General features: G+C 42.6%; 1 protein-coding gene across 1 annotated transcript in view; it reads left to right on the top strand.

The window, feature by feature from the left end:
• Window positions 1-26,032, top strand: part of Nwd2 (NACHT and WD repeat domain containing 2) — a 155,032-nt gene that overhangs the window by 60,730 nt on the left and 68,270 nt on the right. The window contains exon 2 of the mRNA XM_028868140.1: window positions 9,656-9,744. Within this exon, the coding sequence (XP_028723973.1) occupies window positions 9,656-9,744 (89 nt within the window). The remainder of the gene's footprint in view (window positions 1-9,655; window positions 9,745-26,032) is intronic.

Here is a 26,032-nt window from a genome sequence, read left to right on the forward strand (position 1 = left end):
GTTTTTTACTATTTTAGTATTTTATTTTATTATGTTTTTCCTAAATGCACGTCTGTGCACCACATATATATGGTGCCCACTGAGTCTAGAAGAGGGCATTGAATCTCCTGGGACTGGCATTATCGACAGTTGTGAGCTGCTGCTATGTGGGTGTTTGGAATAGATTCCAGGTCCTCTGGAAGAGCAGCCAGTGCTCTTAACTGCTAAGCCATCTCTCCAGCCCTAGTCTTAATTTTTTAACCTTTAGATTTTTTTTATTTTATTTTTTATTAAGGAAATTTTTTTTATTCATTTTACATACCTATCACAGATTCCCCCTCCCCTCCCTCTTCCTGCCCTCCTGCCTCTTTTTTAAAGACAACATGAAAACTACTTCTGGAGTTATGACATATACCAAAATAATTTGCTAAGACACCCAAGTAAAAGGTCATTAAAAACCAAGCAAAAAAAATTAGAATGATCATGCAGCCAAATATTCCTTAAATGCTTTGATTTCAGTAAGCAATCTTGTACTCCACACATGAGTGTCTCTCAGGGCAGCAGAGACATCTCACAAAGGGACCAACCTTGTGTAAAGCTCTTACTGTGGCATATTTTCCTCCCATTTCAGTTGGGGTGGTCTCATTGAGAACCACCTGATGCCGCCCTCAGCTCCCCACATATGTGCCTGAGAATCCATGCTAGGATGGAGGCAGGATATGCTGTGATCAGTTAATCACCTGTCCACCAGCTTTTGACACTACAAAGTCACTGGTGTCCAATAGCACAAACCCCACCCTTCAGCGTGCTCCTTGGTGAAACAAAGTCGGGTCCTGCGCTCACTGAAAAGAAGCAAAGACCACATCACATGGAACCAAGATGTATCTCACTGTGAGGTATTAGGGTGCACATGCTGGTGTTGGATCTGTGTTTGGTTGTTTGAGGAAACCTCAAGGAAATATGGTTTTACTTTACAGATGGTATGGGTAGAACATACACAATTTCATGGTTTCTCATTTCAGTTCTTATTGACCAGGTGAGAAGAGTAGAGAGAAATTAAACATACATCTGGCAAAGAAGAGAGAGGCATTGTGTCAGCCAGGAGAGATGGGTGTCTACCCAGTGAGTGTGCTTCACATGGCGTTCTTATTTCACTTTGGCCAGATGTGGCTATGGAGTTGGCTTGGTTTTGTTTTTGTTTTTGTTTTTTTCACTCCACTGTCTTAGAGTGACCTTACTCAGTATTGCTGTCGCATGAAGTTGCATGAAGCTGCAGCAGGAGAGCAGCGTCAGATGACTTTTAGAGTCCAGTCCATTCGCTCATAGTCAGGAACTGATTTCTGTCATCTTGTTGGTTAGTTACCGTGGTTTTATTTTTCCCTTTTGTAACTGATTTAAAATCCCTACTGAAGTGGGTACATGGGCATGAATATATACAGGTAAGAGGATGGATAGACAAGTTGAAAGTAGGTCAGTTGATGGTAGAGAGCTCTTTATTACAATTTGAAGTTTGGTAATAAAAAAATATGAAAGAAATGGTAGAAATGAAAATTACTTGGCAACTTTCATAATTTGATCAGATGAGGACTATCAAGGAATGACTGAGAAGCAATAGCAATAGTTACAGAGTCCCAAACTCTGTAAAAATAAATATCAACGTCTCATATGATGTTGGATAGGACTGTGGTAGGGCAGCCACCCTTTGCCCAGAAGTTACATGTGGAATGCATTATGATTATATGATAATTGAGTGAAGTACAGGAGGTGGACATCTGCATAGGCTTATAAAGGCTTAGAAAGTGGTCCTGGACATTGGAATTGTTCCATCCAAGGTTCAGGTAATATTGCAGGAGAGGAAGCAGAAAGAATTTAAGAGCCAAGGGGAAAAGGTGGAATGTTGTAGAACGCTGTCTTCTGGTCATAGCATGGACCTTGCACCCTTGAGCCCTCAGGAATTGTGCACAAGACCTGCACGAGAATGGACCCCTCAGCATCATTCCTTGTAGGTTCTTTCCCTTCCTGGGGATTTATAGGCTAGTGGTTGCTGGATGATGGAGTTGGGGAGAAGACATTTTCTTCAGTGGTATAGCCATTGGTAAGTTACCCAGTGTGCCTATAAATAATCCCTCACCCATATTCCTGTAAGTAATCCTAATGAAACCCATTGGTTCACACACCAAGAAAAAAAATGGTAGGAACTTTGTAATTAATTGTTCAGTCATCTTCTATGCTGGCTAGTTTTATGTCAACTTGATACAAGCTAGAGTCATCAGAGAGGAAGGATCCTCAGTTGAGAAATGCCTCTATCCAGCTGGGCTTTAGACAATCCCACAGGGCATTTCCTCAATTAGTGATAGATGAGTGAGGGCTCAGCCTATTGTGTGTGGTTCCACTCTGTGCTGGTGGTTCTGGCTTCCATAAGAAAGCAGGCTGAGCAAACCATGGGGAGCAAGATAGTAAGTGGCGCTCCTCCGTGACCTCTCTATCAGCCCCCACATCCGGATCCTTCCGTGTTTGAGTTCCGGTCCTGACTTCCTTTGATGATGAACTGTGATTTGGAAGTATAAGCCAAACAAGCCCTTTCTTCTGCAACTTGGTTTGGTCATGGTATTTCATCACAGCAATAGTAAACCTCACTAAGAGATCTTCCTACAAGCCAAGCTACACCATCCCTTTCTTCCTTCTTAGATCTACCACTTTTTTTAGCTTTGAACTCATTTTGCTTTCTTTTTATACTTCTTAAGATGTACACCTACATTACTAGTTCTAGATTTTACATTTCTGGTGTATTTTGAAGTTCTAATTTTTATTTTTCTAGCCATTATCTTCTCTGCCTTTCATAGCCCTTGATGTGTACTTTTATTTCATTGAATTTAAAAAGTTGACCTTATCTCAAGTGTCCTTCTTTGATGTGTGGGTAATAGCATCAAGTATTTAAAGTTTTATTGGAATATAGAAGTATTTTTGATTAATTTCTGACTTCCCAGAGTTTGAACTGTCAATTTCTATTTTAATTATGCTTAGAGGATGTACTTGCCGTGATTTCAATACTGTTAAATTTATGAGGCTTGTTTGTAATGTAGCATATGGCCACCATGGGAAATGATCTGGGCGTACCAGACAGGAATGTGCTGTCCTTGAGTATCTTCTGGGTTATATGAGTGCCAGTTCCTTCATAAGCATCTACAAATGTTAGGTCCTACTTCTGAATAGAATGACATTAAGTCTCCTCTGGCCATGTTGATTTAGAATTCAGTTGTTTTTTTTTTTTTTCAACAACAATTAAGAGTCAGCCATTATACTTAGGTTACCAAGCTACCAGGCTGTTATTAGAACATTTGTTCCTCCTTTTAATTCCTTAACTTTTTGCTTTTTATTTTTAAATCTTTTACAAATTGCATTTAGTTATGGGGTGGGGTTCACGCACATGTGCATCTGTTCCTGCCACAGCACGTGTGTGTGGAGGTCAGAGGTCAACTCTAGGAGTCAGTTCTCTCCTTCCTACATGTTACCCTAGGAAATGAAATTCAGATCAGCAGGCTTGGCTGTGAGCGCTACCTGCTGAGCCGCCCCACCAGCACAGTTTCTGTAGTTTAAGTAGTTTGGATTTGTCTCTGTGAATGTGTATTCACTATAACTGCCATGTCACACGTCCTTTGGGCTCCAGGAGTATGTATCAAAGCCTGTTTTGATAGTCCAGGTAGCCAATCTGCTTTTAGGTAGTGAATACTGCATCTTTTCCAATTCTTTTTACTTTCAATTTCTGTTTCTGAACCCCAAGTGTAGCTCTCATAGATTGCAGATAGTTGTAGATTATATTAATTTTTCAATTGGGAACCAAACCTTTCACACACAAGCCTCTTATAAAACACTGTCTAAGCCACAGCTACTCTATATCCTTTAAAGCACATTAGGTACTTGCTTTTCTGAGTTCTTCATTTCAGTGCACAGATTCATACTGGTGCCTAATGTTGCATCCTTTCAGTTTATAGGCGTTTCTTTGGTCGACTTACTACATTTTAAGTTGTTTTCTTGATAACATTGTCAAGTGTGATTATTGCTGATTAGCACTAAAGAGGACCACTGTGGTCCTCGTGATGTCATCCTATCGTCTACTGAGTCATATCAGCCCAGCTCCATGAATGATTAATAATACCATCAATGTAACCTGCTATTACTCAGAAGTGACATGAGAGTTTTATCTATGCTAACTTTTCCAAGGAAAAAATTCTAGTTTATTTTAAAAACATTCTTATTATAATAACATCTATTTGTACAGTCATTTATCAAGTATTGATTGTGCCATGGAATCTGCCCTAATTTCCAAAATGTGAACATGAATGAGAAATTCGCTGTCTTTGAATTCACAGTTTAATGGAGGGAATAGCTAAAAATATTAATTATAGTAAATTATAAGAGATCAGTATGTGATGTCTTACAGGGTTAAGCAGAGTGCTGCGGGTGCTCTGGAAAAGGTCTGTCTGACCCTAGCAAGAAGTAACAAAGTGTGTTGTCTTTAATTGGTACTCATAAAGGCCAGCCACACAAAGAGGGTGTGATAGATATGAGCTTCTGAGCAGGAAAAGCAGCTTGTGTGAGGACAGAACTCAGGGTCAAGTAGCATGAAAACATGTCTAGAAGACGCATGGTAAATGGCAATAGAAAGTGGAACTCAGCCGGAAGACACATTTTCAAATGCTAAGCATTCTACTCTTCGGCCTCTGGACCACCGATGTCCATTAAGGCCTTAGATGATCAATGTAGCTTTTGCTTTTGTTTTGCCTTGGGCTTTATCTCTGTTTGTTACATACTGCATCAGGAAATAGTACCAAAGAAATGCAGGTAACAGTTTAGAGACATGGGAGGCTTTGGATTCTTCTGGTTGAAAGAAGGAAGGTGTGGAACAGATCAAATTCAGAAGACATTTATGGCACAAAACTGACATGGTGTACTAACAGTGGCAGAAGAAGGGCTGAGTGATTGCTTGGGTGTGGACGATTTATTAGAAGGCCATCAAGAAAGTACAGTACTTGAGGAAGCTAATATAAACTTCCCTGAAGAATCACCAGCTAAAGAGCTAGGATACAATAGAGAATGCAGGAGACAGCCTATGTACAGAAAGCTTGAAGACAGGAAAACTTTGGTGACTCAGTGGTAGAATTCTCACCTGCCAGAGACATTGGAGCCAGGCGTTTCTTAGCCCAGTATGTGTGGTGGGTCCTGAACAGATATTCTGATCTCTGGCAGGGTTGGAAAAATGACCTGATCTAATGTCCTCAGACTCAAGTTTGGATGAGGTAGGATCCAGGTGAGGTTCCCATCCAGGATGGTCATTTCAGCACTCAATAAGCCTGGAAATAAATCTTACCTCTTATTGGGGTAAAATCAACATGGTCCAAAGATCATAAAACTTGATTAATAATTCTCCCCAACTAATGTGCTTCCTGTGGATAATTCAAACATTGCACAAAGGCCTCTATTAGCTCCAAAGTCACCGAGGAACTATTTAGTAAGAAGTTTCTCAAACCCAAATTGTTATTGGAGCCACAATATAAATGCAGCTTTTCAAAGAAGTGATGAACTAAGCAGAGGCCTAGGGAACCTAGTGACTATGTATGAAAAATAAATCACAAAGCACCTTGCCTCTGATCTACACTTTAAGGTCTCTTTTGATCCATGAGATTCTGTGCATTCCTTTTTCCTGTCTGTGACATTCAAATATTTTTAATTACTAACCCTCCAGATTTGCTGTTGGTGTGAATCAGGGCCTTTTTATTTAATTAAGTGAGCTTATCTGTCAACCCTCATAATTAATCCATCCTATCTTAATTACTTTTCCATTTCCGGATTCAGTCATCATATATTAATATAAATGTAGGAAAATCTGAGTCATTTTAGTGATAGAAGGATGTGGAATGCCTATTAGATACATTCACACACTTCCTTCACATATTTAGAAAGGTTCAAAATAACTTAGCAAAAACACATTCATATCTCACCAGAAACTCACAAATCAGAAAGGAAATCCATATTTCAATTTATTTATTTACCTGATGACATCAAATATTTAAACTCTGCCATAGAGTTTACAAAATTTCACATTCTCTTGCTTTTACATCTGCCCAACAAAGACTTGTAAAGCAGGAAGCCTTTCTAGGGATAATTGCAGGGTCCCGGTACCCATTAGTTTACTTTTGTACTGATTTATGTGTGAATTCATAGTCATAATCAGTTATAAATCACTGCAGAGATGAAGCAAAAGAAAGTCCAAAGAATACACATTGGCTTCTGTAGTCCGTGAAGGAAGGTACCCTGAGGATGATGGGTAGATGCTGCTGTTCCCAGAAGCTATAAGTTATTAAACAGTGCCAGGTATGAGATTCCTTCTAGTGAGTTATTGGTCAGTGAGACTCCAGACTCCCTGAAAAACAGTACAGGCTGTTGTCATGGCTATTGATTGCCCACTAGAATCAGATGGTAAGACCTTATTGCCAAAGACAGTACATAGGACAGAGAAATCAAGCTGTAACTGAGCTCAAATGCTGTGGGATGTTCTGTATGTCCTGTGGGAGCCCGTTCTTGGGTTCCTCGTGGCTTTACCAGCAGTTCCACATAGAGGATGATTAGGACCATGGGCCTGAGTGCAGGTGTCTGAGATGGTCTGCACTTGGCTGTGCTGTGGGATGGTCTGTATGTCAAGTTGCTCTGATTGGTCAATAAATAAAACACTGACTGGCCAGTGGCTAGGCAGGAAGTATAAGCAGGACTAACAGACAGGAGAAATAAAAGAACAGGAAGGCAGAAGGAGACACTGCCAGCCGCTACCAGGACAAGCAGAATGTGAAGATGCCGGTAAGCCATGAGCCGTGTGGCAAGGTATAGATTTATGGAAATGGATTAATTTAAGCTATAAGAACAGTTAGCAAGAAGCCTGCCACGGCCATACAGTTTGTAAGCAATATAAGTCTCCATGTGTTTACTTGGTTGGGTCTGAGCGGCTGTGGGACTGGCGGGTGAGAGAGATGTGTCCTGACTGTGGGCAAGGCAAGAAAACTCTAGCTACACTCAAAGGTTCCACCCTGCCAGCTAGCTTTTACCACAACAAAGAGTGATGTGCAGGCTGTTGGGGGAGAAAAGTCATCAAGGGGCCAACCAAACTATCACACACTTATGGGTGACAACACCAGCCTGCCAAGCATGATGAGACCCCTGGTGCAGCAATGCATAATAGTTACGGGGGTAACCCACCACTTCCTGGTTGGATTTTAGGCCTGCTGACTCCAAAAGAGAAAGTCATACTCTAAACTTGACATTTTTTTTACTGTTGTTCTTGGAGGGACTGAGGCTGAAACCAGGGCCTTATTCGTGGTACGCAAGGTCTCTAACTTCAGTATATTTTTTTTATTTCCCACCTCCCTTAACCATAACATAAAGTACCACAGGGACTATATTCAAAAGTCGATTCTTTTCACCGATGTCTATTTCTGTAGTTAAAGCAAAGTAACCCTTGGTATGGCTGCCTGAATGCAAGTCTGAGTTTGACTACTTAAAGACCATCTAACCTAGGGCACCTTCCTTAACCCTTCTACCATTTGGTTTCTTCTAATTAAAACAGGAAAACCCACACATGTTGCTTTTCCACAGAACCATCAGTAGAAATTGCTTAAGAAAATGCACACAGAATTAGTCAGCACACTAACTGACTGTCATAAGCACTCAATAAATGTTAGTAAGTAGCTCCTACATTACTCTTTTCTTCCTGGCTATTGCACATCAAACTCTTAACACCAAGAAATAAGTATTACAATAACAGTTTTTTAATGTTCCTCATATCAAACCATAATTATTTCATTCATCAAACATCAATTTTTAAAATTTTAATGGCAATAACCCCTATTTAATAATAGCTCCAGACTTCCATGAACTGTAGTATTTGTTTATATTTTGGATTTGGGGGACAGGGTCTTTCTTTGTAGCCCTGGCTGTCCTGGAACTCTATGTGTAAAAAGATCATACTGGTCTTGAGTTCACAGAGATCCACTTGCCTCTGCCTCTCAAATGCAGGGATTAAAGGCATAGGCCACCATACCCAGCTAGGATTTATTTTTTTAATGACCTTTCAGTGATTTGATTTTTAAAATCTACTAAGACTTTTAAGAGATATTGACTATTATCAGCTTTATTACAAAGTTAATGTTTTCAGCTTTCAAAATGGGTCAAGGGATAGTGGGTTTCTGATCCCAAGATTACATAAATCATACAAAAGCTTAATGTGCTGCCTCCAGCAACGCCGTGACACCACAAGACTTGCTCAGCGTGGTCCTCCTGCATTCTCTTTCCCTTTAGGCTCTGGACCCCACTGACTCTAAGGTGGGAAAAGATCCTATTTGCCCAGGTCACAATTTATCTGAAAACCTTGTATTCCTCTGCTTCCGGCTTCCCTGTAAACACTGGCTTCTGCCATGTTGCAGAGCTACAGCTGCATTTTAGACCCATAATTGGTTATTTGCTTCTCAAAATAGGCTTGAGAACAGTAGGAAAAATAGGGTAGGTCAGCACAGCATATGGCCGAGTTTTCATGGACAGATGTGCTGGAGAATAACAAGGATATTCTTTTAAGTTATTATCTTTGTTATAAATGAGATCTGTGGACAGTTTGTATTGTAGCTGGGATTGAGGTACATTTAGCAAATATGCTTTCCATGAGATACCACATTAACCCAGTTCTTGAAGACTATGGTTCTTGTGTTTACTGAAGTCAGGCAAGCAAGCAACAGACTCTTGGCAGCAAGAATCTCAAGGAGGTCATCACTAATGGCAGAATTTTGGCATTTAGCAACACAGAAAGCTTTGGAATCTATCTATCTATCTATCTGTCTGTCTGTCTGTCTGTCTATCTATCTATCTATCTCTATCTTTAAAATGTTTAAAATTAATCACATAATGCTTATTGAGCAACTCTTCTGGCTTCAGGTTCTCTATGCTTCCTGCATTTTTTAATAACTGGGAATAAAAATATTTTATTTCAGAGCTCTTTTGTGACATAGCATTTATAAAAACAGTTTCTGTCTGTGATACAGCAGGACATCCCTAAGCTCCAGTGAGAGATGTCATCCTGTTGAACAGCTGGGCTACTGACTCTACAGACAGTGAGATCTGATAGTTGTTAATAGTGGTTTCCATCATGTATTATTCCTAAATATTGTACTGACTACATGGATTCTGCGCTTAAGTGTGTAAAAAGCTGATTTATTTCTAAACACTATAGGACATAATAGTATAGTCCAGATATTTGCATATTTATAACTAAACCAATCAATCTGTATATTTTCAAATGCTTGTGATGTGTTAAGCTCACACATCTGTTAGCCCAACAATGTTTCCTTCTCCTTCCTCCCAAGACAGTGGGATGGCACTACCTGGGCCATGAACAATCAACTCTAAGTTTACAGCCTTACTGGCCACACAGAGCTGGCAGGTGAGGTTTTCAGCCATCCCTTGGGCTTTTTTTTGCACAGGCATAGTGGATGGATCTCTGTAGAAACAGTCCAGCAGCCAAAGATCACATCGAACCTCAGGCCCCCATCTTGATTGCATTTATATTATTGTTTAGTCCTTCATTTTCCAAGCAATATGTATTGGCATACTCATTTGCTTTGTTTGTTTTCTGTTATAGATACAGGAGCAGAGCGGCAGGCATTAAGAGAAACCGTGTATCCCAAACTGCGAGAATTCTGCAGAGAAAACTATGGGTTGGAATTTCAGGTAACAGTCACCTCTTTTTCTCTCATCAGGATAGGCAATGTTTGCTTCTTATCACAGTGCAGGTGCTACAAAGACATCTTTTTCTTCCTTTAAATATGAGAAAAGAAATGCATGAAAAAATGGAAATGACTTAGTTAATTTTGACAGTTTCATATTTATGCATCTCTTTCTTGGACTCTGCTTGGTATTTCTCATATTTTTCTTCAAAGCATTTTTTTTTTGCTTTTTCCTAGTCTCTCTTCTTACCAACAAAGATGAAAGTTGCTGAAACTTAAGCTAATGTCCACAGAAATATGTTGCATCTAAAATCAGGATCAACTTTTACAGTACTTCCTTTCAGCAAGCAGACATCCCTCCCCTCCCTTATCCTAGCTACCAGTCTGTGCTTGTGTGGGGATTGTCTTCTTCTCTACATATTTCACTGAGGTACCTTTGGCTAAGCCCACCCCGTGTGTGTGTGTGTGTGTGTGTGTGTGTGTGTGTGTGTGTGTGTGTGTGTCTGTGTGTGTTGGTCCTTCAACGACAGTAACTATGCACCTCGTTACTAAAGCTCACCGACCCCAGCAATTTTGTTTATTTTGCCGCATGACAGAAAAATGCTGGAAATATCTTGGACGCTCAAAACCTAAAGTCAGTGGCTTCTAAAGCAAATAATATTACTTATTCAGAAATGTTCGCCTCATTTGCCATGGAAAGCTTAACCGTCAGGTGCTCTCAACTTCGTGTTTACGTGTCAGGTGATGAATATGTAACAGGGCTTCGAGGGAGAAGAGTACATCACATGCCATTGTTCGAGGAAGAAAATTTCACCCTCCATTTGTTACCTCCTGGATAAAGAGCTTATCTCAGTACACCTCATGATGGTTTCAAATATGGTTTCGGAAGTAATCAGCTCTGAATGGCTTCAATCTTGGTGAACATTGTCAGTCAGCAATGAGCCATTATGACACACACTGAGCAGTTACCCATAAGTCACCATTTCCTTGATAAATGGGAAACCTAAATTAAATCCTTTGACATGACTTCAGCAGTGCCTTCTCTGGGGATTCTGGCCGTACTGATAACAGCTCCCCCAGTCGTTACAAATGCCCCAAACTGTCAAGATTCCCAAGGACTTAGGCATTCTTTGGGGACTCAATTACTCCAGGGAGAGAAAAGTGTCTGGGCCTGTTAACTGGGGCTTTGAGTTTGCCGTGCATCATTTCTGTCAGCAGAGGGAGGAAGGTGTTGAGTACGGAACAGCCTCCACAAAAAAAAAAAAAAAAAAAAAACAAGGCACCAACCGGGATCAGCAAAGGAAGAAAATAAAAGGAATAAAAGTGTGTTTTGTAAATTAGAGCTAGCCATGGGCAGAGACTGAAGTAGCCAGAGGAAGACTTCAAAAGGACCCACAGTAAACTGATGGCTGGCAGGCTGCAGCCCTCAGTGAGGTGTAGGGTGGAGGTGAGTGCACACAGCAGTGAGCACACAGCGGACGTGAACCCCAGAGCGCCTTTGCCAGCCCATGCTAGAGTACAGCATCTACACCAGGCATGGGCATGGGGTACCTGTGAGATGGTGCTGAGCTTAGAGCCAAATACACCAAGTAGCGTCTGCTTCCCAGCTGCTAGCGTAGCAGAAGCCCAAACGCATGTTAGCTGAATCTTCCAAGAATGTACTTCGTGCCGCCACTCTCTGTGGGCAGTTAATTATACATCTTCTCCAGGAAGGTATGTTTTCTAGGCAACTGTTCTCTTTCCTCAACTGCAACAAGATACGGTCCCAGGGAATTCATGAGAAACTGGCTCTTCTTCAGTTATGCAGTGAGCCTAGGTGAAACACAGCTCGGAGTCCATCAGACACAAAAGCCTCGTCTGTTCCCACGGTCCTTTGCTTTGAATGTTCTTTCCCCTGGCCACATTTCTCTCCCAGACACCCCTCTTTCTTGGCTGGTTCTTCCCATCTTTGCCTGCTGGATCCTGCTCTTCCAATCTAATCTCAGATCTCTCTCCCCTGCTCTCTGACTACAACTCTATGTGCCACTTTGTAGCTCTCAAACCCTGAAGAACCACCCCCGTCTTAAGTTGGCCCTGGCTATGTTCTGTGCCATGAATTCCCACCCCTTCCTCTTCACAGGAATGCTTTCTTTCCAATCCTCTGCCCTCCACTTTTTGGAGGCACATACTTCAGGACCTAACGTCAACCCTGCATATCCTTTTAAAGTCACATTATTTTAGCTCTCTACATAGTGTGTGCCACTATCAGATATTTTTCTTGTTTTCTTATAGATTGGCTTTCTTATCTCTTTCCAACTAGACTCTAAGTCCACAATAAGAAGCCCTGGCCTGTCCTCATGGTGGCTGCATCCCTCATGCTAGGATGGTGCCTGTTGTCAGGAAGACCCAATAGAAACTTCAGGCATAAATGTGAATGGAGAAAGAGAAAGTGTAAACTTTACCCCATTAAGAAAAACTTCTCAGCTCACTCTGACCCTGACAAGACATGCCACATATCCTCCCTGCAATCTTCTGGCTGTTGTACACTGGTTTAATAAAACACTGATTGACCAGTAGCCAGGCAGGAAGTATAGACACAGGGCAAGCAGACTAAAGGAATGCTGGGAAGAGGAAGAGCAGACTCAGGAGTCACCAGCCAGACACAGAGGAAGCAAGATGTGAAGGCAGAACTGAAAAGAGATATCAAACCACGTGGCTAAACATAGATAAGAATTATCGGCTAATTTAAGTGTAAGAGCTAGTCAGTAATAAGCCTGAGCAACTGGCCAAGCAGTTATAATTAATATTAAGCCTCTGTGTGATTATTTTATAAAAGGCTGCAGGACTGTGGGTGAGAGATTTGTCCTGACCACAGGCCAGGCAGGACACAGAAAAACTTCCAGCTACACCTGTGCATAATAATCATGCATTGAATTCATTCAAAAGGAGTGTATTGAACACTGGTCATGCACTGGTTGACATTCTAAGTGCTAGAAATACAGAAACTGAGCAAACAATCCCCCCTCCATAGAAGGGCCAATATTGGTGAGGGAGGCAGGTGATAAGCAAATTCCAGGGGTAATAAATGCATCTTATTGAATTAAAGCTGTATGAAAAAAAAAATGAAGATGGCTGAGGGGACTTAGAGAAGGCCAGGTGGCCAGAAAGGACTTGGTGACAAGATGATATTTAAGCAAATATCTGCAGAGAGTGACAGAGAAAATCATGCAGATGTCTGGAGGAGGAGTCCAGACTTAGGGAACAAGAAACGAGGCCTCACGAGGGAAAGGGGATGTTTAGAAGAGTCTATGAACAGTAAAGAGGATACGTATGCCTGGAGTGGGCAAGAGGACTAATTCGAGAAGACATCAAAGTCAGATCACGGATGCTATGGGGCATGATCAAGGACTTGGAATTTTACTGCGTAAGTAAGAAAGGAAAGGTTCAGAGAAATGCCTCAGTGGGTCAAGGCACTTGCCATCCAGCCTGGCAACCTGAGTTCGATCCCCAGAAACCGCATGGTGCAGGGAAAGGAATGGCTCCCATAAGGAGTCCTCTCACTGCCCCCCGTGCACGTGGCGTGTGTGTGACCACATCCACACATGCAGGCACATATATGAAGTGTAAACGATGATGGTAAAGGCGACTGCGATGTGGGGTACTGTGCAGAGCTTTGCTCGGAGGTAAAGAGGATGGCAAAGGGAGATGGGGGAGAAGGAAGAAGGTAACACAAACAGCGATCACGGCAGGGCCCACAGTAGCAGTAGAGAGAACAAGACAGCGGCCACTTAGATCAGTTCCTTCCACGGCTAGAAGGGCACCCAGCTTCCCCATGCTCAGACAAGTAGCTCACCATAGTAAGCAATTGAGTAAAATCTTTACTGCGATAGATTGATAGACCACGGGACTCTGCTTCAAACAAGACAGAGGAAGGTGGTAAGAATCTTCTATTTCTCTCCATGCCTTTTATCTGTTAGCCTATGGGGCCAGGTATTATTTTTTCATCTACACTGAGATGTCTAACGTAAAGGTGCAAGTGTGCGTCTAAACAGCTGGCTCATTGGATCTGTCAGCATTTGAGCAGTGCCGTAAGCTACTGAAAACAGGGTGGATGCAACTGGAGAGAGGTGGGCTGGGAGGAATACAGGCATGCTGGGACAAAAGTAAGTGCTGGGGACTCATGCTTCTGCAGGTGGACACCACCTGTTCTCACTGTCACATCTCTCCACTCCCTCTCCTCCAACCCTGGTGTAACTCAGGAGTAAACAGCAAGCACCCTCTCTGGTCTCTTTTCTCCTTACCCGGAAGAGGTCAGAGGTCTCTGAGGAAGAGACTCACTCTTACTTGTTCTTTTGAGGTGTGCAGGATCCGTTCGACATGAAAGGTGTTATCAGAAGTGCATGCCGCAGAGCTACATGGTCATTCTCCTTGAGTGTGTCTACGTACCGTCTGTACCTCTGTAAATGCCGTATTATTAACTCCCTTTTGCTTCAAGTTTTTAATGAACCTGTGGGGGGTTCTCTCTTTAAATGGGCCCATCTCTCTCTTCAACTTCAGCTCCCCTGCTTTCCAGTGAAGCAATCTCTCATGACTCCAAAGCATCCCTCCCTGCTACTCTCCGAACTCATTTAAAGATGCCCACACCTCCCAGGCCGAATGAGCCCAAAGTGAATCTGGTTATGTCAGGATCTCTGGAGGAGGTTTTTAATGGACCTGGGCACTGAGAGCAGTTAAAGGCAGGTTTCATGTGAATTCAGCCACTTAGCTTAGGATCACTCCTGAAGAATGTCTTCTCAAAGCCAATTTATTAGTGAACATCCGGTATTTGTCTTTGTTCACTGGAATAGCTAAAGTTCGTAAACCACTGTTTCCAGTATGTCTACCATCCAGTAAATGCCAAAGACTTGCCAAGTCTACCTCCTTAAGTATTTCTCCAATCGTGCTCCTTTGTTCAAGTCTGTGTGACTGTCATCTTGAAATCTCCATAGCTACCCGGTTTGCCTCCAGCTCTTCCACTTATCTACCTACCTTACCCGCTTAATTCACATTCCACAGAGTTGCTACAGTGGTAACTCTGAAACATAAATCTGACTCTTTCACCTACAAGATACACCCTACACTTCTTAGCAGGATGTTCAAGGTTTTTCCTTTCATCCTGCCCACCCTGATGTCTTGTCAGTTTTCCCCACTGGCAGGCTATCCAGGGCTTTCTAAATTACATTCACTTCCCCAGACTCCTCCCAGAACATTCACACCTGGTATTCCTTCTGACTACATGCTCTGAAATTACCCCCTAGGAAAATGAGTAGAAAATGTGGATTGATTGATTGACCGTGTGTGTGTGCGTGTGCATGTGCGTGTGTGTGCGTGCACACGCGTGCATACATGTGCATGTGTGTACAATGCATACATGTCAGAGGGTTGGCTACAATGCAGAGGCCGGAGAAGGACACTGAGTATCATATCCTCTTCTATTTCTCTCCATGTGATTTTTTGATACAGGGACTCTCATTGTCCTGATTAGTTTTTTTGTTGTTGCTGTTGTTGTTTTTGTTTTTGTTTCTGTCAACTTGAAAAAAGCTAGAGTTTGAGAAGAGAGAATCTCAATTGAAAAGATGCCCCCACCAGACTGATCCATAGGCAAGCCTGTGGGGCATTTTCTTGATTGATGATGGATGTGTGAGGGCACAGACCACTGTGGGTGGTACCACACCTTCATCAGGCAGGCCTGAGCTGTATAAGAAAGCAGACTGAGCAAGCCATGAGGAGAAAATCAGCAAATAGCACTCCTGTGTGCTCTCTGCTTCAGCTCCTGCCTCCAAGTTCCTGCCCTGCATAAGCTCCTGCCCTGATTCCCTTAGTGACAGACTTTATCTGGAAGTGTAAGTTGAAATAAATTCTTTCCTCTCCACGTTATTTTGGCCATGGTGTTTTAGCCCAACAATAGAAACCCTAATTAAGACACTCGCTGAACCCAAAGCTCACCATCTCAGCTAGCCTGCCTGGCCAGCAAGCTCCCATGATGCATCTGTCTCCACCCTACAATGGTCAAATTACAGGCATGCGTGGTTGGCTCTCAGTCAGGTGCTAGGTACTAGAACTCAGGTCCTCTTGCTTTCACAGCAAGTGCTCTTAGCCACTCTCAACCCAAGATCCATTCTTTAAGAAACAGAGAAAGCTCTTCTTTAAGGGTGTATAGTGCCTTGTTCCTGGCTTTTAATAGAATGCCACACATGAAATTTCAATCACATTTGTAATTCCCCTCCTCCACTAAGTGGGAGCTCTCAGAAGCCAGCAACTGTGTTACTAGAGCCTCATATTATCACCTCTTACAATATCTTGTTTATAGGGCCTGTATAATAAATGCTGGTCGACTGAGCTGAATATGTGGAGAAAAGGGTGAGACACAGAAATGGAGAATCTCTGCAGAGGTATAGAAAACAGGAGTCACCCTGCACATTTCCTGATAATCCTGATAGTGTATTGAATCCAGATAATGTATATTTAATATTATACTTGAAGCCAACATATCTGAAACACATTATCATTGTAAAAAGTGTTCATGAGATACCTTACATAATATTTTTATCCTAAGTGTTGAATCCCAGTGTATAATTTACACCAAAGCACATCCTAGTTTGGACTGGCCTCTTATCAGGGGTTAGACAGTTGCATATGGACAGTAGAGCTTCCAGGCTGGGCAGTGCAATCTTAGATGGTAATGAGCTCCTGGTGGGATATCCTGACGGGAAGAGGTCAGGCTGCCCAGTGACAGACTTCCAGCTGACAGCAACAAAAATAGCAATTAGGTAGATGAGCAATAGATGGAATGAAGCTCATTTATACTTGATAAGGATCCAGAAAAATTAGAAAGAAAATAATTGTCCACCAACCAAAATAGTAATTTAAAATTTCCCAATTCTATTTGGTCATCACATTGATAGAACGTATCATCTGAAGTGGTTGATGTAGTTAGTTCGACTTTCAAAGGCACTGTTTTGTCTTGACTCAGTAGCTATGGACCATGATGCAAAAGGACTAAACCTTAGCAAGTCAGAGGCCTGCAGGATTATTGCTTGAAATTATCTCAAGTCTAAAGAAGCACCTGATGGTCACACTAGCCCCTCTTATTTCTAAATCTTAAGTTAATATCCCCTGTCTTGTGAATGCCATTGGCTACCTTTTGCACTATTACTAAACACTGCTGCCAAGTAGTTTTCCCCACATGCCTTTGGACTGATTTGTTCTCCCAGAAGAACTACTCTCCATGTGCTGGCTGTAGCCTTTCTTCACTTCCTGGGACCAGATGGCTTCCCAAGAATGCTAGGAAATCATGAGTGGAGCCATCCCCTGCCAGCAGGGAGATCTTACCCCCATGCCTGCTTTTTGCCTGGGGATGACATTGAGTTGGCACTCAAAGACACATATAATGGATGTTCATCCCTGGTGTAGGTTCCACCCTAGTGCCCCTGGCAGCACAGGTCTAGATCTGCCCTCTTGGTGGCCTTCTTTCCTCGATCTTTATCTCTTTAACCTTCTGTCAGCATAGAACTGTTTTTTTTTTTCACAGCATCATGCAAACCATCATGCAACCATCCATAGTTGCATGAGGACATTTCTGTTTTGAATATTCTATCTTCAAAACAGAACCCATTCTTTTTCTTTACCTAGTTTTTCAACTGCTACTATTTCCCAGTCTCTTAAGACATAAACACCTTGCTCATAGTCAGTCTACTCTTCCACCTTTCTGAGCCTAGCTCTAAGCTGCTAGTACTCCCTTTGACTCATCTGATGCGGTGCTCCCAGAAGGTCATCTTCTTTCCATTTTGTAAGTCCCTGCCTGGCTTGGGCGTGAAAGTCCAACAGCTTTTTCCCTGACCTCTCTCTGCCTTTGTCATTTTGTTGATAGTGTCTAGACTGTACACAGCTGCTCAGACAGTCTTCCTTGAAACAATACTTACCAGATTTCATTGATTCTCAGATGCAGGGCTTTGCACATTTATGACATTTGAAATTAGAATTCAAGACACAAATAAATGCTGTAGCATCTTTTAACTGACAACACATTTCTTGTTACTGATATATATGATTCCAGAGCTGCCTGCATTGATGCTACTGTGCGTGCAGCCTGTTACATCATGTACAAACTATAGAAGCAGCAGCATGGATTTTTTTTCTGTTATATATATATACAAAGGTTGAAATGCCAAATCTGCAGATTTCCAGTCTTGTACTCTAGGCACATTGCTTGACATATGACCCGTGGTTGAGTCCTGCATAAAATGAATGAGTCAGTGTCTACCTGCCATCAGCCTTGTGGGAATTAAGTGGAAGAACACCGAGTGCCTGGCCCATGATGACACTTGAGCAATGCTAACTTCCTTGTCTTTCACACTCTTTGCTCTTCCTCTTCACTAGGAACCAAGTATGGAGAAAGGGCATACAGTCCTCTCTTGGCTTTTTGAGTATCGTAAAAGAACTTTGATCTAGTTATCTCAAGGCATTTGTCTCTCTAAGGCAGTAGTTCTCAACCTCCCTAATGCCATGAACCTTTAAGATGTTATGATGATCCCCAAGCATAAAATTATTTTCAATGATACTTCATAACTGTAATTTTGCTACTGTTATGAATCATAATGGAAATATCTGATATGCAGGATATCTGATATTCCACCCCTGTGAAAGAATCATTCAACAACCCCCAAGGGGTTATGACCCACAGGTTGAGAACCACTCCTCTAAGGGTTATGTTGTATCCAGTGTAGAAGGAATGTTGATGGAAAGGATTTTCATAAAGCATTTATTACATCAAATACAAGAAGGCTTGATGCAGCAAAACAAAAACTACTGTAGCCTGCCTGGTGCAACAGAATACCTAAACAGACTAATTTATGAAAGATAAAAATATTTCTTTGCTGTTGTATGATCTGGAAAAGCCAAAATCAAGAATGTAGCAGGTTTGGTTCCTAGTAAGGGTGCAGCTTCTGTCTCCAACATGACACCTTGATGCCTGCATCCCCTGGGGAGGAGGAACACTATGTCCTACATGGTGAGCAATGGAAGAGCAAGGAGGTACCTTCCCTCTGCCAGTGCCATTTTAAAGCTTTAACCTATCCAAAGGAATGGAGCCCTCATGGCCTACACACCTCTCAAAATCCCGCTCCCCGCAGCAGTCATGGTGGGAGTGAGTTTTCAGCACGCAAACTCAGACCTCTATTCCCAATCTTCTGAACACTCTTCAGCAGGTTGGCCAGTCCTGTGAGATGCTGCCTCTGGAGCTCTAATTTACAGAGGAGATGGTGGAGGGTTTTGTTTGTGTTATCTTATTGTAAGAAGGCAGAGCTAGGATCTACCCAACATGGCTATTGAAGGAATAGAAGGAGATGAGGGACTGAGTTCAACAGACTTGCCCCATTTCCTTTCTGTGAGCTTTCCTTCAGAAGGGAGGTGAGTTAGGTAAGTGAAAGTAAACATACAGGTCAGTAACTCCCAGGAACACTTGCTCTGTTCTCTACAAAAGACACTAGAAGGAGATCGCCCTACAACACTTTGCCCCTACAATGGGCACACCAAAGTCTTAGTCAAAAATGACAGGAAGCTGTATAGTCAAACTCTCCCGAGATGCCCCTCAGGTACTAAGTATCAAATGGGATAAAATGACCTGGGGTGAGTCAGATGAGAAGGGCGAATGAAGCGTGATCCAAAGGCTTGGAGGCTCTTTATCCAGGGCAGGGGAAGTGGGGGTTGGTCAAATGAAGAACACCAGCCCCTACCAAGCTGACGGGAAATGGCCAGTTCATAATCTCCCCCTTCCCCAAATACAGTTCTGACTATCTGCATCCAGATATGCACTTGGCATCCACTGAAGCTGTGCCCAAGAACTCCCATGTTTCCCCTTCAGGATGTGAGGTCCCCTGGATGTCATCTTAGTGAGCAACGGGGAAGTCAAGGCTTGCCACAAAGGCTCCATGAATATGTCATTCTTAACTAAGTTTTAACAAGACAGAACTAAAAGCCCTCTTTATCCTACTAAAGCAGGGCATGGAGATTTGGGCAGGAAGCCCAAACTGGTTTTAAGCAAAGTAATTAAGCAGCACTGTCTATGTACATCAAAGTTGCAGGCTGCATTAAATTTTGTGAGCCTCAGATTAGCATGGCCTTACAGATGCTTAATGTTTTTTTTTTCCCTTGCTTCCACATTTTCTCACCAAAGCCTTCAGGCTCCATCAAGACAGTCTCTTCTACACACGTTTTTCTTGTTTTGTTTTTTAACTATTTGTTCCATATACAACATTTATTTGATGTATCTTGGTCATATTCATCTCCTACTCTCTCCAGCTCCACTTTACCCCCAATGTATCTCCTATATCCTCCCCAACTTCGTGTCTTTTAAAATAACCCACTAAATGCAATTAGTTCTACCAATATGTTCACATGTATAGAACCAGGCACTGAAGCGTAGTAAACCGACCACCGGCCAGTCAGAAGAATTTCCCGATCCATCCAAGACTTATTTCTCTATGTCCTAAAGACACATGGTGTCTTTAGCAATAAGGTCTTTTCTAGCAGCAGTGGGAAATTCAGAGCAAGAGCAGAAGTCTGTCTTATTTGGGGTGACATCTTCATGTAATAACCCATGTCTTCAGGGATGAGCGTTGTTTACATTTGTGGGACATCTCTGCTCAAATTCCTTCTTTTATAGTACTTTAATTAGCTTAAAAACTCATGGGGTTTCACATGGCTTCTTCATGCATCCTTAATGTTTGGGCATCTACCCCTACCTCTCATTTCTCTCACTTCCTGCTCCCATCTCCACTTAAAACTTTAGCTCCCAATACTCACAGATGTTCTACTAACCTCTTTTATTATAATTTTTTTTCACTTTGGTTGCAAGAGCATAGATTCCCATGTCATTTCTTCATGCACACTTCATTTCTGTTAACCTCTCCCCATATCCCACCACCAACTGCGTGCTCGGGAATCTCAAGATGTGCTTTGTCCCCGGAGTTACCAACAGTCCTTGCAGGCTTTGTAATTGACACAATCTGTTACGGTGCCCTTGGTCTCCACTGCACCTTGTCAACTAATCACCTTTCTCTATTTCCTGTTTATCTAATGGATGCTTCTGTCTACCGGGAAATGCACAGCTCTTCATTGAATCGCATCACTCCACTCGGGCCAGAGGTCTAATTTGTTTAGTCACTTCACATTTTGGTGCTGTCCATCAGAGCCGAGCCAGACCTTCCCAAGTTGATATTCTCTGGGAGTATAAATGTGTTCCGTCATCCATCTCCCATCATCGCGAGAGAGCCAGCTTATTAAAGAGAAAATAAATGAGGATGACAACAGGCAAGAGGAGAAGGAGAGTGTGTGGATGACCTTCGTTGTCTAGATTTAATCATAGTTTCTGCAGCAGCAGTGGCTCCTCGGCATGGTCAAGCCTGACTTCTTATACAATATTAATACTGCTCATTTTTGTTTGTGCTTAGGGGCAATCTCGATATTTCTCCTAAACATAGAGTTGTGGCATTGTGGGAGATTCAGAAGAGCAGTTATTCCTTGCTAAGCATTCATTTCTGTTAAACTGTGACGGACTCGTTTATCCCCAGCAGTGGAAATCCCCCAAGAGAATTTGTCCTTCGGTAAGCAGAATGAGAATAGTCCCCAATTTTCAGATGACATTTAAGTGTCTCAATGGGATGCACTCACCACAAAGCCTTCTGTAAATCCTAAACATGTAGTCATCATGTTTTCCATTGTTACTTTTCCTATGTTTACAGGAGGACACTTTAACAAACACTCTAAGAGTGAAAGGATAACTTGTATGAAAGGTTCACTTTGTCAATAACTACGTGGAGACCACTGAGAAGCAGCTAACTCCACTTGGCTTACCTACGGAGTAAAGCACTGCTTCTACCTGATCCTTACGGTCTTCTGACCCCCCCCCCCCCCAAAGTTTATTATCATGATCTAAGTATCTGTACACAAGCAGGCTACCGCCAGACTTGTGTCTTTACATCGCTGTCATGTGTATTAAAAAGTCCATTCAACCTCCAACCCTCTTTAGAGAAGAGGCTACATAGCTGTCCTTTAAGGCCAAACATGCACATGTGAGCACACACACAAACACACACACACACACACACACACACACACACACACACACACACACGATATATTGATATATCTGTATATTACCTCCTCACAAATGTCTACTCTTGATCCCATGAGTCAGGCTTCTTTGGGGGGGGGGTCCTCAGAGCCCTATCCTCATACCTTTGGATACTTACTCTGATGATTAATATTGTCAACTTGAAAGAATCTAAAATCCCATAGGAGACAAATCCCTAGGCATGCTTGTGAGGGATCTAAATTGGGTTAATTAACATGGAAAGATCTACTGTAACTGTGGGTGGACCCATCCTCTAGGCTACATTCCTAGACTACAGAAAAAGGAGAAAAGCCTGCTGGGCACCAGCATTCATCTCTACTTGCTAACTATGTATGCAATGTGAGTAACTGTCTCAAGCTCCTGCCGTGATGGATTTCCCCCTGAACTGCAAGCAAAACTACACCCTTCCTTCCTCCCTTCAATGGCTTCGGTCAGTTCTTCTAGCACAGCCACAAGACAAGTAACTAAGACCTTTAGTGAGCCCACGCTGCCTCAGGAAGAGTGATGAGTGTAGCAGTGCCAGTATCGAACAGTGTCTGACCCAGGGTCGCTGAATCTCACAGGGCATGGAGTCATGAGCTGGCACAGACCCATGTGAGACGGCCGGGGAGATTCAGGTGCTGTGGGCATGCATCATGGGGGAAAGAGGCCAGTGCCTACTGTCTAGAACTATGAGAAAGGCCTGCCTATGTCAAATCCTAAAAGATAGGTGGATGAGGAAGATAGAAAAATACTACAGAAAGAAGAAACACATTCTCATGGGCAAATTTGGAGAATGACATCGAATATACTACTTATCATGGACTCACCCTGTATGTTGTGCATTAATTTGCTTACTCCTTGCTAAGAGCCTGGACATAAATTCCATATTTCTTATATTTGAGTGAAGAAACCTAGAAATATGGACATAAATAACGGCTGAGGACCTGCTATAAATAAGAAGCAGAGTCAAGATGTAAACCAGTCGGGCCATGCTCGCTCTCCCTGCGCCCAGCAACCTCTCCCACCCTAACACTCATAGGAACTTGCGTATAAACCTACCTAAGCATACACGGAGTAGTTTGCCAAACACGTTAAGAGCCCCAGCTCAAATCAACCCTTGCTACCTCTCTGACTCAATAAGTTCTTAACTGATCTATCCTTCCACTTTTCCTCTCTGAAGCAGGAAGCCGTTCTAGGCTGTGTATGCTGCTAGTTACAGTTTGGATATAAAACGCTGTGCTTTGGTTTGCGTGCTTGAAAACTCGGCCTGTAGCCAGTGGGACTGCTTGAGGGAGGGTGTGGAACCCTTAGGAAGAAGAGCCTACATGGTAGATGTCTGCCACTAGCAACAGACTTTGAGAGCTATAGCTTCTTACTCTCAGCCCCCTCCCCCGTCCCACCTCCTCTGCCTCTCACTGCCATTTAAGAAGCCACTGCAAGATCCTGCAGTCACAGACTGACCCAATCCAATGTCTTCCCCACTACTGTGTCTCCTCGTCTGTGAGCCAAAGTAAACTTCCTCTCCTTTAAGTTGTTTCTGCCGGGCATTCTGTGACACTGACAAGAAAAACAGCCCATCGATGGCCGAGAGTCATGTGATTTTGATCCTCAAAAGCTCATCTGCCTGTAGAATGGTCAGCGGGCTAGAGGGCGTGGTGGAGCAGAGGCAGGGAGAGAGCTTCGGGGGCTGCAGTGGTCATGCAGGTGTTTGTACAGTCAGGCAGAGTCTACGGAAACCCCAATGATGAGCAGGAACACAGCCAACTCTGGGTTTTTCTTTGGGGTATGTCGGTGTGCTCCAACATCCTGCCATTTGAAGGAGGGTAGTTTCTGCTTGCAGCCAGCCCAGCATAGACACAGCACACATGCTTAAGAGCTCCCATTTTGTTCCTTCTCTAGCCCGAGAAAAGTCGAGTCTCTTGGCTGTTACCAGGTCCAAAGAGCTCTCACAGTTGTGGGCTTCTCATGAGTTTAGGCTGAGTTCTTAACACGCACACTTGCTAAAGCTGTCCAGAGGCTCCACCCCTCAGGATGTGAGTGGTCTCTTTTGCCAAGAAGTTTTGATAGAAGTAGCCTCCACCCTCACATTGGTGAACTCTTTCTTTCTGGTAGTCACAGACACAGCCAATGGTGGGTAATAAGCTTAAATTTTGGGGCCTGCTTTTTTATAATCACCCATTTTTATCATTATAATATAATGACCCTTAGTCACTTACCTCATGACCAAGAATATAATTGCAGATGATGAAAAGTAAGTTTTCTCAATAGTTCTAGGAAGAGTAAAGCCATTGCTGGTAACTACCTCGCATTGTCTTATGGTCACTGCAGCTACAAGTCATTCTACACAGAGGATTATTATGTAACTCATAACCCACCATTGCTAAGAGGGTCCCATAAACCTAGTCTGAACTTCAAAACTCTCTTCCGCATATTCTTGTCTGTGAGATAAGTACTCTGGAAATGGGACATAAACGCGAAGCCAGCTCCAAACCATGTTGCCTCCCGCACTGTGGCTCTCCTAACAAGGTAATGCTGGTCCCATTCGAACTTCCCACACCTGCTTTGTCTTCTTTTGAATACTCAAGTTTTGGCAAATGTTAATGCTTTTAAGAATAGATGTGTGTGCACGCGTGCACGCGCGCAGAGATCTTTTTAAGATACTAACTTTTTAGTTAATGTGGAATAGTGGGTCTCGTCGTGCCATTTTCATACATATTTGCTCATATTTACCTTGTCACAACCCTCACTCTCAGTTTCCTCCTACTTCCTCTCTTCAAATGTTTCTGTTCCCATATCTCTCTCAGACACACAAGCACACTTAGCAATATATATTGCTGAATCTATGTAGCAGGAATCTTAGAAGGTCTTATTATTAAAATCAAACCTAGGCTAGTTATTGGGGTGAATGCTGGAAGGTCAGAGAAGCAGAACAAACCACAGCTACCTCACCTCGACAGTTCCTGTTTCCTCAGACTGGAAGCCTCTGAGTCCTCATCCAGATGGGTCTCAGCTGAACTGCTGCTCAAAAGCCTGAAAGTTTAACCAGCCAAAATGCTTCTAGTTTCTGATTCTCATGCCTTATATACCTTTCTGCTTTCTGCCTCACTCCCTGGGATTAAAGACTCACTTCTTGGGATTAAAGGCGTGTGTCACCATACCTGGCTGTTTTCAATGTGGCCTTGAACTCACAGAGATCCAGAGGGATTTCTACCTCTGAAATGCTAGGATTAAAGGTGTGAGTGCCACCATTTTCCAGCCTTTGTATCTAGTGGCTGTTCTGTCTCTGACCCCAGATAAGTTTATTAGGGTACACAATATTTCGGGGAACACAATACCACCACAAATCTAGATTCTACATGAGATAAAATATGCTATCTTCTCTTCATACCATTACTCTGTCTTGTTCCCCCTCCATTTCAACTCCCTCCACCTTGTGAGTTCATAAGATGATAGATAGTTAGATAGATAGAAAGAGAGAGACAGATAGGGAGAGAGAGATAGGTAGATAGATGATAGATAGATACACACATACATATATACATACATACATACATACATACATACATACATACATACATACATAGAGATAGAGGGATAAAGAGATAGAGAGATAGATCCTTCATATGAAAAGAAACATAGTCAGCCTTGTGAGTCTGGCTTATTTCATTTAATATCATGATCTCTGGTTCCATTTCCTAAAAATGGCATAATTTCATCCTTTATAGAGGAATAAAACTATATTATGTATGTATACCACATTTTCTTTGTTTGTTCTTCTGAGAATGAGCAGCCCAGGCTGTTTCCCTATCTTGGCTGTACTGGATAATGCAGCAGTAAGCGTGGATGTCTAAGTATCACTGTGGTGCACCTGCCCAGCTTCCTTCAGTTGTATTCCCATGACTGGTATAGTTGGATCATGTGCTAGTTCTGCCTTTCATTTTTTGAGGAGCCATCATACTGATTTCCAAGGTGGCTGTACAAGATTTAATTCCCAAAGACAGCACACACAGATCTCCCTTTCTACACACCCTCCCTTTCATGTGTCATTACTTTCTTTGCTGTTCTGACTAAAGTGAGACATTTACATTTCCCTGAGGTCTAAAAGGAATGAGCATTCTCCCTAGTTTATTGGTCATTTGCATTTCTCCTCCTGAGACTG

This window comes from Peromyscus leucopus, chromosome 10 (assembly GCF_004664715.2).
Source record: "Peromyscus leucopus breed LL Stock chromosome 10, UCI_PerLeu_2.1, whole genome shotgun sequence".
NCBI classification, from domain to species: domain Eukaryota; kingdom Metazoa; phylum Chordata; class Mammalia; order Rodentia; family Cricetidae; genus Peromyscus; species Peromyscus leucopus.